The sequence below is a fragment of the Kryptolebias marmoratus genome, linkage group LG16 (genome assembly GCF_001649575.2).
Source record: "Kryptolebias marmoratus isolate JLee-2015 linkage group LG16, ASM164957v2, whole genome shotgun sequence".
Classification (NCBI taxonomy): domain Eukaryota; kingdom Metazoa; phylum Chordata; class Actinopteri; order Cyprinodontiformes; family Rivulidae; genus Kryptolebias; species Kryptolebias marmoratus.
In genome coordinates, this window is record NC_051445.1 from 19,857,928 (window position 1) to 19,870,934 (window position 13,007).

Here is a 13,007-nt window from a genome sequence, read left to right on the forward strand (position 1 = left end):
CCCCCCAAGGGAAAAAATGGTTCGACAGGAAAACAAAACAAAACAAAAAAAAAGGCAAAGAGTTGAGTAATTATATATATATATAAAAAGCCTGTTGCAAGCAGTGTGTTGATCTTCCAATGTCTAAATGAGGTGGAATTTTGGTCCAGCTGTGGCAATGATGTCGCTGTAGGGCTGAGACTGAGTGACTTCGATGGCTTGCTGCTTCTTGAGGACGAGGAAACTGTAAAACTTGGCAGCTGCCTGCTTCTTGTTGTCGTTCCTGCACAAGTCGAGCAGGCCGACTGAGTCTGCACCAGTCTTCGCCATGACACGCTATGGAGAGCAAGGCACAAAAATAAATAACATCAGTCCACGCACGAATAATAAAAATTGTACTAAAAAAGTATTTTCTGGGTCTTTTACCTGTAGACCGTGCAGCATCTGCTGGGTTCTCTTGTTCCATCGCTTCTCCTCCTGATCCTGGTCTCCAGCCTGACCCTCCTCCTAAGAACCACACAGTGATCAGAACCAACAAAGCACCAACTGAGCCTATGAAGACGTGTGTAATTTTCTTCAACTCCTCTTCACTTTTGTTTTGTTGTTATTGCTCATTTGGTTGCCATTTCTCAACATTTGGCAACTACAATTTCCTAGTGTCGATGTTCCCTCACCTCTTCTTCGTCAAGCTCGTCTTTCTTGTTTCCCGTCTTCTCGTCGAGGAGGTCAAGATCTGGGACAAGCTGGGTGATGTCGAGGCTGCTCGCCTCTGGGGGGTTCTCCACCTGAGACAAGTCTAACCTCTGAGACAAGTCTGAGCGGTCTGCCATTTGCTGCTGCTGCTCCAAAGGAGCCATCTGAAAGAGGACAGGAGTGTGACCAAACTAAAATTACATAAAGACACGGACGACTAAGATTATTTATCTGTTATTAAGTCAGGGTGATTGTTTACCATTTATCCAGGTTTACTGCTTAGAAACATTTAAATTATATAATCATTTGCTGTAACCTTCTCTGACTTTAAATGTATCCATTAACCCAGAACATAACATTGTCTTGTATTCTGACTCCCAGTTGAAGTACTCACAGGAAGGGGGCCCTCTTTGTCGAGAGTCTTGCGTTTAACACCACGAGGGGTGGATGGAGGAGGCATGACAGTTTCATCCAATGTTGTCCTGCTGCCCTCCATCACAGAGGCTGCCAGCATACTGGGCTCCTCCATGATAGTCTGGTCTGAGAGACAAATAAATAGAACGTTAAAAAAAAAAAAAAAAAAAACTGTTAGAGCTGAACACAGCGCTATTAACTGACCAATGCTTGTTTTTTCTTTTTTTTTTTTAATAAAAACATCTGCCCCAAGACTCTTTTCAAGATGAATCATGACTTACCAATGACATCTCTGTGCTGAGTCATGACCTCCTCTCGCGGCACCTCTGGGTTCTCCAGTTCTTTGAGGAACTCATCCAGGCTGTCTGCTTCTCCACCCTTCCTCCTTTTCCTCAGCTCGTCTGGCACCAGAGGCGTCAGACAGCGTGTGAACATCTGAACATTGGAGAAAAGTTCATTCTTAGATGAATATATACCTTTATTTACCCTTCAGTCTTTATAGAACTACAAGTCAATATAGGAACTGTTGGAATGAAAGCAAGACACAAAACTACTGAAATATGCATCGACATGTTTTCTATTCAGTATTCAGGAGGAGGAATGTAAATGTGAAAGAACATAAAACAAAAACAATCCTTTACTCAACCTCCTGTTGCTTCAGTGCTTTAAATCTAAAATCTGAACAGAATGTAAATTATGTCTTAAATCAACTCTCCACCTTTTGTCTGAACAGTTTTATGAAAATTTTTATGAAATTTCTGCTGTGAAATTGTTCCAGAAGTAGTAATATTGATCAAAGGTGATTTTAGGGGGACAGCCGACTGTTTAAGTTCGTTTTCATGCAGCTGTAAGTGTGTATTATCCACAAACAAACATTTGTAATCAGCCGTCGGTACCTTCAGTAGCCTGGCATTCCAGAGGGGCTGAGCAGGTAGAGAGAAGAGCTTCTCCACTCCTCCGGTCTCTTTCCACATCATGAGCTTCTTAGTGGGAGGAGCGAGGTCCAGAGTGGTCACAATATCAGAGTAGTCAGACAGCTGGGCTCTGATGGTTTTACTGTCCAGCTCCTTCACACTGTCCACGATCAGCTTCCTTTTACGCTTCGCCTTGGTCTCTTTCACTGGGGACCAGGGGAGCAAAAGAAGTTGCGTACCAAAAACATATGCATTATTACTATCAACACAAATGTGTACACTAATGTTGTGGCACTAAGTCTAAGTAAAGATGCCTGACATGTAGGGTTAGCTTTCAGATCAATTTCACTTTATTTTACATGACACTGTCAATTAAAAAAAAAGACTGAGCTTGTGTGGAGACACAGGGCATTATTGCTGCTGCTGAAATGCAAATGTGGTGCATTCTATAGAGAAACTGTAATTAGCTCTCAAAAGGCTCGTTGGACCAACCATCATTATTCTTCATTAATACAGTAATGGTGTTTTTCTGTAATACTCTTTACTTACAGCTAGCCTGCAACAACAAATTAAAACTAATACCTAATTTGTGGCAGTCAACACCATAGTTTGCACGGGTCAGGTGAGGAAAAATATGCACTAACTATTTATGTCTGCATTATTAGGTGGTTTTAACTGAGATAGATTGACAATACACCTCTGTCTGTTAATGATGTAGAAAAGCTATACAAGTCCAAAGAATGGGAGAACTTTACATAAAAAAAAAATGTCAAATAAACATTGGCCCCAGAATGTGAAAGCTTTGCTTTTTTTTTTACCCCCCATGTGGCACAGCAGGACAACATAAAGACACTTAAAGAGGAAGGATGGGAGTCCCTGTTAACGGCCTCAGCCTCATAATAACTCAGAAACTTTACAGAACATTTTCAGCCTCACATCAAACATTAAATAAATAAAAATGGGTTAAGAAAATAGTCATTAAAACTTTACAGTTGTTAAGTTGTTTTCAGTTGATAATCAACAGCAACCCTAACTGTACAGCATCATTTTTTTATTTTTTTTTAGCAGTTTGGGATTAAAAACCATTAAACTGAGAAATCCCAAAAGTTTGCAAAACCCAGTATGACTCGAAAGGACTTTTTGCACACATAAAAAAGGTAAGCGAGGCCTACCAGTGATGTCGATGGGCTCCAGGGCAAAAGCCTCCTCTTCATTGTGAACAAGAGTGGTCTGTTCGGTCTGGTCGGCCATTGCTGGCAGTGGTTCAGCCGGGCCTGAGTCTGGACTGTCTGCACCCGCTTGGAAGACAACAGCACAGACATTCTCAACATGGACACACGATTTTACTTTTGTATTTGCACGCGAAATGCTCCCAAGTCTCCAAATGACTTACGTGACTGAAGGTTGTCAAAGTCGTCTTCGTCATCTCCGTGATCCGGGGGCATCATGACACTTTCTGTGATGGCTGGGGGATCGTCAAAGATGCCGCCTCCGTCTTCAGAGCTCAGCAGCTTGTCGACTGAAAAAGAAAAGATCAGTTTTCATGCTTCAGGATAAATATCTCACAGAACAACTTGAAATTGTAAAGGAGTTATTGAAAATGCTGCTCACCCAGCATCCCTCCGTCACTGTTGCCCATGGAGCCATCACCAAAGTCATCGTACTCCATGTGGTTGGATTTGTCAGGGAGATTAGCCGGACCTGGCTCAGCCTCCAGCAAGAGGTTGGAGGCGGTGGCACCATGAATTATGTCATCTTCAAATGTGCTGGCGTCACGCATCATTTCTCGGTCATCCATGCCAAAATCAGCTGAGGAGTGCAACAGATTGGTAATTATTTTTTCTTCTGTAAAGTGCCCTGAGATTACTTTTGTTGTGAACTGGCTAAATATAACTAAACTGAAGTGACCATAACACATTAGTTCAAATTATTCTGACGTGTATCTAAAATATTTATGGACCTCATCCATTTGGACATATGAGTGGGTCAAGAAATGAGGGCATCAGGTGCGTCTTACCAAAGTCATTGTCTTGCAGGAGGTTGAGGTTTCCAACATCTTCCCTCATGGTGATCTCTTCTACTCTGCTCTGGTTCAAAGTGAACTGCTGAGCCACATCTATGTCACTGTCGGAAAAACACGCCAGAAATTATGTTCTGGTCAAAAGCTAAACCCAGGACTTGACCAAAATCTGCCTCTTTAACATGACTGAGGGGGAAAAAAAAACAAAACAAATGAGTGATCTTTAAGTATGATCCTCACTTATTTGGCTCTTCATTATTGTTTATAAGAACTTTTAAGGCAACTGAACCACAAAGCTCTAATGTGTTCCTAATGTGCTCAAAATCGATTTAATGGCAACAACTTTGGAGTAAAGTCTGTTCTACGGCAAGTAATTGTAAAGATCTAAACAATTTCAGATCATCTCAAAACAGCCACAGCGTTACAAGTAGAAAAAATACTTCTGAGTAAAAGAATGTACAAGGATTAAAACAGAACCTGAGGCAATGATAACTTTTACCAACAAAATCCAGCTGTTGTTTTATTTAACAAGAAATCAAACAATAACTGTAAATCTAGTCAACTTACTCCAGGTCAGGGAGCGGCTGGTCAAAGTCATGAAACTCCTCAGGTAAAGTGATGGCATTGTATGCAGCCTCTCTGTTCTCCTCAGGTAGATCCACCACACCTGAACACAGAAACAAGTAACGTTACATTAATCACAAATCTTTACTCCATCTGTTTCTGTGGTTTACCAGAGTAGCACTGCAACAACTTGTTGTAAGTTCTTCTCACCTGGCCTGAAGGCCATTTTGATCTTGATGAAGGCTTCATTACAATCAGCAAGCAGGTACTTGGCCTTCCTGTGGTAGATTCTCACCACCCCAAGGAGCAGGTGGCCAGATGTTCGCAAAGCCATCTTGACCTAAAAGTGAAAGCACAAGTACCAAATTATAAAAAAATAAACAAATACATGAGTTATAAAAAAACATTTACAGCGATATAATGACTTTTCCAGGACACCAGCTTGTGGAAGAATTTAAATGTAGGAGCATTTCCAGCAGCACTTAGATCAGGGGTCTGCTTGGAGCTTTTGCCAAAAAAAAAAAGAACACTGACAGGAATAATGTTTATATTCATAACCACAACAGAAAAGGTTAACAGTAGCAGTTTTCTTGTCCAATTTTATGAAAGCATGTGAATTAATTTTCTGTGACAGAATGACACAGATACAAGAAAAAAAACATACTGATCAGTTTGTTAGCCTTTTCATTAATCTAACTTTCAGACACTCAGTCTTGACTTTCTCTAAAATCCACCTGAAATCTTTATTTTTTTAAAGCAAGATGCTGATAGAGGAAAACAAACTGCAGTTTTGCACACAAGTCACAGATTTCTACGTGTCAACAAAATAGGATGTTACATGGCAAGTCCCTCTGATAATAAGACTTAGAAGACATACTTTTGATACCTTAGAGTTGAAGTAAATGAACAATTCGGCAGTCATCAGCAACAATTAAAGTCATAACATCCAACAAACTGGCCTAATTATTATTTTCACTGAAAGAATCTTCCTCTTTTACTACAAAATTAGATCTGATTATACTACCACATATATAGACAGGCCTGCACAATTCTTGTTGGGAGCTAAAAGGGCTCTTGATTGTAAAGTTGCGGACCACTGACCCAAATCAACATGGTTTAGAAAGCTGTAAAACAGAGGATGAAGCCTCCTGACCTTGGGTGAGATGATGCTCTCCACACTGCTCTCCAGGTTGCATTCAAACACATGTGCCTTGGTCAGCTTTTTGTCCCAATGAGCCGCCAGCCAGATCTTGGCCAGCGGCCCACGTTTGCTGAGGACAAAGTGGGCGTAGAACATTGCCCCGGTTCTCCTGGCTCAAACACTCCCAACTGCGGTCCGGTTCACCTGGTTAAAAACATCCCAAGAGATGCAACGTTGATGTCTTCAGAAAGCATGTTTGTACCACGCAGGTCGGACAAATTAAACAATCAAAGAGCAGAAAACACATTGCACTGAAACGGAGTAAACAAGTCAATAAAACGATTTAAAAGTGCTTAAATTAAAATTATATTTAAACTGAAAATAACAGCAGGATTGAATAATAGTCAAGCATCACTTGAATCAAATGCTAGGAAAAGTATATAAAGTCTGAGCAGTTTTATCTGAATTATATACTGTCACTAAATAATGGAGTATGATATTAAAACATATTATACTCATTGAAATGTAGATTTTTTTCCGACACCAATCAATAATAAGCAGGTTATATTTTTAATTTTAACATAGAGTCAAAACACACAACGCCACACAATCCAGCAATTATAATACTCTTTTCCTAAATTTAGCAATAGTCGTTCTGAGATTAAAGAAAGTGAATCAAATTTCCACAGAAAGGAGTATTTTTTTAGAAACTTTAATGCTTTAATTTATTAGTAGGAAACCAGTGTGCGTTTTCGATTGTTCCCCAAAATAAACACAGCTTACTTGGACCACCTGTTTTAATTTTTAATAAGAATATAGATAAATAAAATCGACTTTAAACCTTACATTCGTGTGTAAAATACCAATTAAACGACATGAAAACAGAGGCTGCCTTCATTCAAGTTCCGCCTATTTCTCAGTACAGGGGCACACACTGAAAATGCAAATCTGTAAGTGAGAAAACTTTTCCAAAAAAATAAAAAATTAAACTAAAGGAGCAGTGGTAGTTTTACACACACCGACACGAAAATCAGACAGAAGTGAGCAGTGCATAAATTCATGAGAACCTAATGATGGATGAGAGCCTCAGAAGCGCCAAAGGGTGGGCAACGCCAGTAAATAGTCGGCGCCATCAAGTGGGACGAACTAAATTAGCCGATGCTAACTACAAAAGGAGCGATGAATTCGTTAGCAGGATGAGAGAAGCTAGCGAGTTTAAGCGAAATTCTCCCACCCCAAGTTACCATACATGTTAATCGAAACATTTATTAAAACTTAACTGCATAAAGCACTATGGAAAAGGCGGTGCTCGATGCATGCTCACACTTTTACCCCCCTGTCAGCACAACACTGCCGTTAGCCGACGGCTAACGGCTCACAGCGAAGGCCGCAACGAATAAAGCCCCGCACGCGCGCCCGTTCCTCCCCGCACAACACACAAACCCGCGCGCAGACACTCCCGCTGCAAACACGCTTACCGAAAGTAGCCCTTCTTAGAGTGAAATCACAAATCACAATGATTAGGTAATTTCTCCCAGCAAATTTTCCCCTGTTGTACTCATTAAAGCAGCCAAGATGGCGCCAGCCGCCTTCCTCCCGCTCAGCGCTGTCCTTTTAAAATCAGCAGGATGTTTACAGTCAAAAAACGGCGGAGGAGGAGCCAGGTGGACTGGAAGTATGGCAAGCCAGTTTGTCATATAATAGCAAGATTATTTTTTAATACTATCCAAAGCAGATATCAATAATTCAGTTCTCTAATCCACAGTGCCATTTGTCCTTTTCACAAACAATATCTCAAACCTCATTCTCAAGTCCGCTTTCCTGTTTCCACGTATAAGGCTTCAGTACATTCTCCTATTTCAACACACATGGGCAAAATAAACTCCTCAGTACGCCCCGGTCATTCTCAAATTAAAAACCAGACAACTTAAAATGCAGGAATGGAAACAATCCTACCTTTGCAAATGATGGGACGTTGTGTATTTTAGATACTGATGTTATGTTTCAATTCAATTTGTGGCCATTTAATCCCATTAACAACGTCAAAATGAGCCTCTTGGGAAAATAAAATGTTGCCCACTTGTGACCAGAACAAACATTGTGGATATCTGAAATAAAAATCTAACGAGAAAAAATATATATTGGATATCAATATTTCAAGGATTTTTAAATATCTTTATCTTAGTTTTCCTTATTCAGTCTCAGTTGTGAAGCACTTAAAACATAGTTTTCACTTTTGTAAATGTTACTTCAATATCTTACATTTCATTTCTGACTAATAAGAATGTCATTATGAATAGGATAAAATCTACTGATTTATTTTTGTAAGAAGGATGTGTGGTTAAATTATATGCTACAACAGCCTGCCACAACACAGGCTGCCTGCTGTGAGCGCCAGGAGCAGATAGGGGGCGCTGTGACACAAACCCTACCGCGCGAATGCCCCAATCAAATAATCATGAAGGGAAAGAAAAAAGTGCAAAATGATTCCATTGTGTGTGTTATATCTACACCATCACTACTTCTGCTACTGTTATATTTTAATATCGTCATTTTTATACTTTTTATTTCACTTACTCTTGAGGATGTCACATTTCCAACACAGTTTTAATTTGTATAATGGTTTAAAACTATTCTTTTTATTAACCTGCTATTTTGATCTGTTTCACCTGGTCCGTTTTGTTAAAGAAAGTATTTAATGACATCTCACCATAAGTAGCCAGGCCTATTGTGGCTCAAATCTCATGCAACAATTTTTCTCTAACTTCTTTATTATTAATATATCAGATGTCTTCATTCCAGTCAGGTGTCAGGTGGACACCGGCAGTACTGTGCATGTCTCTGAAAAAATGTCTTCATAGAGACAAAATTAATTATTGATTAATTAATGGATCAATTTGTGGTCAAAGCAAGAGATGTGGGAAAGGAATTCAGAAGAGGAGAGAATTACCAAACATGCATGCATGTGGGGAACAGAAGTCTCTAAAACCAATTTCCAGGCTCCATATTAGATACAGAGATGAGAAATGTGCCTAACAGACAGAGTGACTCATCTACAATCAAATTGTGAAATGGGTACACACACACACACATACACAGAGCAAAGCGGATTTGTCTCATGGGCATCTGTTGTAGTCGAACTGCTGCCAGTTGAGCTTGTTTATAATTTACAATCCTCAGAGCTCCTTGTCACTGTGTGAGAAAGATAATGAGGCAGCAGAATGTCAAATTTAGTTCTTGTGCTTCGGTGCTCTTAAAGGACGGAATTAGTTGAATTCACTGAACACCCGTGCAGAGCCAGATGTCTAAAGTCTTGCTCAAAGGATCCTGCCGGATTTGCCCGTGTAAAGAATGTCCTGAGATGCCTCGTTGTTGCATGATTCCCACAGGCAGATAACCGGGCCTCTCGATGACCTGATAGGCATGTCCCGCTCTCTCAGAAGAAGTGTCACATTATCACCTTGTGTGCTGCCAACGTGCAGCAAAATGAAGCAGAGGAACTTGTGCACATTTAATCCCTTTGCACGTCAGTCCATTTAAAAGTGTTACATTTCAACCTGGGTGGACCTTTTATTTTTCAGAATTTGGAATCCTGAACCCACAGATGAGTAAATCAGGAGCTGACAAACTGACCCAGTTGAACAGAGTGCTGCCCTGCCACGTCTGCGTCTGAACTGCAGTTTAGGCTCCCATCTGTCAAACAGGATGATTTTTATCTATAGCAGCTTGCTGTTATCATGAGACCGATATGTCTAAACCGCCTCAGAGAATCAGCAGCAGGCTGATAATTTAGACAGGCTGGAGCTTCACATACGCCACCGAACCTTGGGAGTCTGATTATCTCTTCATATCAGAGTGGGGCGATATAATCATCTGCACATCTGTATGAAGTAAAACATCTCGTGCTTCTGGAAAGGACGCAGACTCAACAAGACCGACAAAATGCAGAAACTGTTTTTACGTAAGCAAAAGTTGAATAATCATAATTCTGTCTCCACAGTGAAACTAACTTAAACTGACTAATAATTCATGAAACATGCAGCTGGAATGGGATGAGTGGATGACCTTTGGTAGAAAATTGACAAAACTGCGAGAATGTTTTAAGAAGAACGGGATTTTTGGCAAAACAAGTAAGAAAACTCAGCCCTCTTTGGAGCCGTGTAGCTCAGGTATAAACAGGAAAAATAACATTCTCCAAAGTATAAATGGGTCATAAAAAGTTGGACTTCACACGACTGAATTGAACGTTTTTTACACAGATACAGTTTATTTATGAGGTTTCTCCACAGAAAGTTCAACTAATAGAGTAATAATGACTCATTTTGAGCTGACTAAACCTCCCATTTTATTTTTGCAAGTTCCTCCTAGTTTCACACTTTTTACTTCACAGTTTATTCATCAAAACAAACGTATTTCAGTCTTCTTTCAACCAGTGTGTCTCTCACTGCTATATGACCTATAGTTTTCTCTCAAATCCCCCCCAGAGTGCAAAATAGGCACATCCAAACTCTCATTGACTTCCATATCTGAGCTCAGAGTTTTCCCTTCAAAACTATGTTTTTAACCTCTTGTATCTCTGACATAAAGCACTGGAGGCACATGAAAATGGACGTCTGTGACAACCAGACCCTTCTTCCACTTTAGCTGCAGGAATAATTTCACTAAAACTTGTAGTTTTCCAACAGTGACTGTTTGAGGCTTGCTTTCTACTCTGCGTTTCTGTCTGCTGTCAGGGAGTGGCAGATACAGGTAAGTGGTTACCATGGTGACCCCAATGAGCCACTGGCAGCAGGTTTAACGTGACTTTTGATCTTGTTTCTTTTTGTTTGTTGTATAAAGTTTATACAGCAAAATGTAGACATTTTGTCCGAAATGACTATTGGGCTTAGCAGGAAAAAAAAAGTTGAATTATGTTAGAATTCGGACATTAACTTTAAAGATTTCTATAGAAATGTTCTAGTTTTCCATGATGTGCTCTAAGCATGCTGGCTGTGCTGTCGTTGCAAATGCAGTTTTCAAACTTTAATGAACTCCGTTTTACTTGTCACCTTGATTGTTTTTTACAGAAATAATATGGAACATCGTATTTCTATTTTTTTCTGTTTCTCCATATGGTATAAAATGTATTCATGCTTGATTTAAAAAGAAAAAGAAAAAAAAATCATCCGTTTCTTCCAAATGTTCACAGCAATGCTTTCAACTCCATTTCACAATGTTTTGTAAAAAGAAAAAGAAAAAAAAATCATCCGTTTCTTCCAAATGTTCACAGCAATGCTTTCAACTCCATTTCACAATGTTTTGGAAAAAAAAAAAAGAAGAAGAAGAAAAAAGATGCCATCTGCTTTCAGCTGCACCGTTCAGAATGAAGTTAAGTCAAACGAACAGATGTCACACTGATGGCATCGTTTCCCGCGGACCAAGTTTTGGACGCAGATCCACACCAAACGGTTCGAGTTATGCGAGCACAGACAGAAACTTTTCCCTCACAAGCTCGACTTTCTCCGTGAAAATTTCACTTCATGCTGAGGCGATATCTGATAATAATAATAATAATAATAATAATAAAAGAAGCAGAAAGAGAGATTAGACCCTGAGCCACTGAGTTTAATCCAACAGCAGGAGAGACTCCTTGCAAACTCAAACCCACTTTCGGTTACAGATACGGATCTCATCAGTGGGATTAAGGAAGAGCTGAACTGATTCAGACTGTTGAATTAAAGGAGTAGCACTAACGGTGAATAATACACCCGCCAGAGAACTGTCAGAGTAATCAAAATAAAGCATGAATTCCCTCACACAGTCCTGGATACACTGACCATGACCCAGTGAACCTGAAATCAATAGGGATCATCCCCGACCCATGAGGTGTCCAGCTACGCAGTTTGTCATATTTTTTTATGAATCTCGGTCCAGATGATACAGAATGATTTCTTTTCTAGTACAGTTTTAGGTAGGCGTCTGTTGGTGCGTCTCAGTGGCAACATCAGGCACTCTGGGATCATTTTCTGTGAGTGCCTGGGATTTATGCAGCACGTCCAACCCAATCACCCTGGCACCAAGGTTTGGAAACCTTGGCATCAAGGATGCAAAAGTCATTAGTTTGGGTCCTGCTACCCGGTTGGGGGGTGGGTCAGTGGATATAGAATATATTCCCGGGAAACATGAAAAGAGGTCGTTACCCAGACTATGAAGGGTAAGGATGCTGTTCTTCGGTAGCACATTTACCCTCCCCCTAAAAAAAAGAAAATCAGACTCAAACGAACAACAAGTCAGACACAGTCAGCTTATATCAAACATTTTGTTTAATGGATTTGTTTTATAAAATTAATTAACAAAACAAAACAAACTGTCATTTTCTTCCTCTAGTTTTCCTTTTTCTTTTTGAATCTATAAAATTAGATCTGCAGGTGCTGAAGAGAGTGAAGGAACCAGACAAATACGGTGTTCAAACGTGTGGAAGTCACACACATTTTTATCAGGAACCAAACACAGAGAGGTGGGGGGGTGGGCTTTCAGAAACGGGCTAATAGAAGCAGTCGAAGGCAGACGAGTCTAAAGACTCCGACAAACATTCCCGGGAAAGGAAACGCAGGAATGTCGGTATTACATGTGAGACGGTGAATCTTTGGAGCATTCCAGTGTTCAGATCATTTCGGATGTCGTTACGTGATAAAACATATACTGTACTAAAGAGCTGCTGTGAAATGATAGTATGGTCATGGTTTGTTTTTGTTGGCTTCTTTTGCTCAAGGCAGATGAAAATAAAGTCCTAAATGGATTTCCCCTGAAGGCACATCAATATATATAACCCTCCGGCCTTTTGAAACATTAACTCAAAGTGGTGAACCAAAAAAAAAAAAAAGAAAGGAAGAGGTGAATGTGTCATCCTAAATATTGCACCAGGTTCATTTTCACCATGTGATTCGGCCTCATCTTTAACAGTTTTGTGTTTAGTTGGCCACGTTTTTGTTTGTTTGCTTTCAAGCTGACGGTACATTCCCAGTAATGGAAAACACCCCTGGGTGGCAGCTCGTCGCTCCTCACACATGAAAGCCTCTGAAACCATCCTTTTCTGTTCTCACATCCTGGACAGAAACTATTTGATGACTTGAATATTAACAGGAATGTGTGGTCACTTTTAACGACGGAGAAAAAACAAACAAAAGAAAAAAAAACATGCTTTCTTGGCACATACGGAAGAGGGGGCTGTGAACGAGTTTACCAAAAAACAATCACTTCTCTCACAACGACGCCACTGAAAGGTGTGCCGGGGGGAGCCGGG

The 13,007-nt window shown here is 40.1% G+C and overlaps 1 protein-coding gene across 1 annotated transcript; it reads right to left on the reverse strand.

Moving 5' to 3' along the window:
• Positions 1-8: 8 nt before the first annotated feature.
• LOC108232185 (double-strand-break repair protein rad21 homolog A) lies at positions 9-7,344 on the reverse strand. The gene is made up of 14 exons (XM_017409805.3): positions 7,204-7,344; positions 5,738-5,929; positions 4,795-4,924; positions 4,588-4,687; positions 4,018-4,124; positions 3,612-3,809; positions 3,394-3,519; positions 3,173-3,298; positions 1,983-2,206; positions 1,368-1,521; positions 1,067-1,212; positions 654-836; positions 406-486; positions 9-315 (listed from the first exon to the last, which is right to left on the reverse strand). Exons 2-14 carry the CDS (start codon positions 5,879-5,881, stop codon positions 124-126), a joined length of 1,911 nt encoding a protein of 636 aa, XP_017265294.1. The 5' UTR covers positions 5,882-5,929; positions 7,204-7,344; the 3' UTR covers positions 9-123.
• Between the last annotated feature and the right edge of the window lie 5,663 nt (positions 7,345-13,007).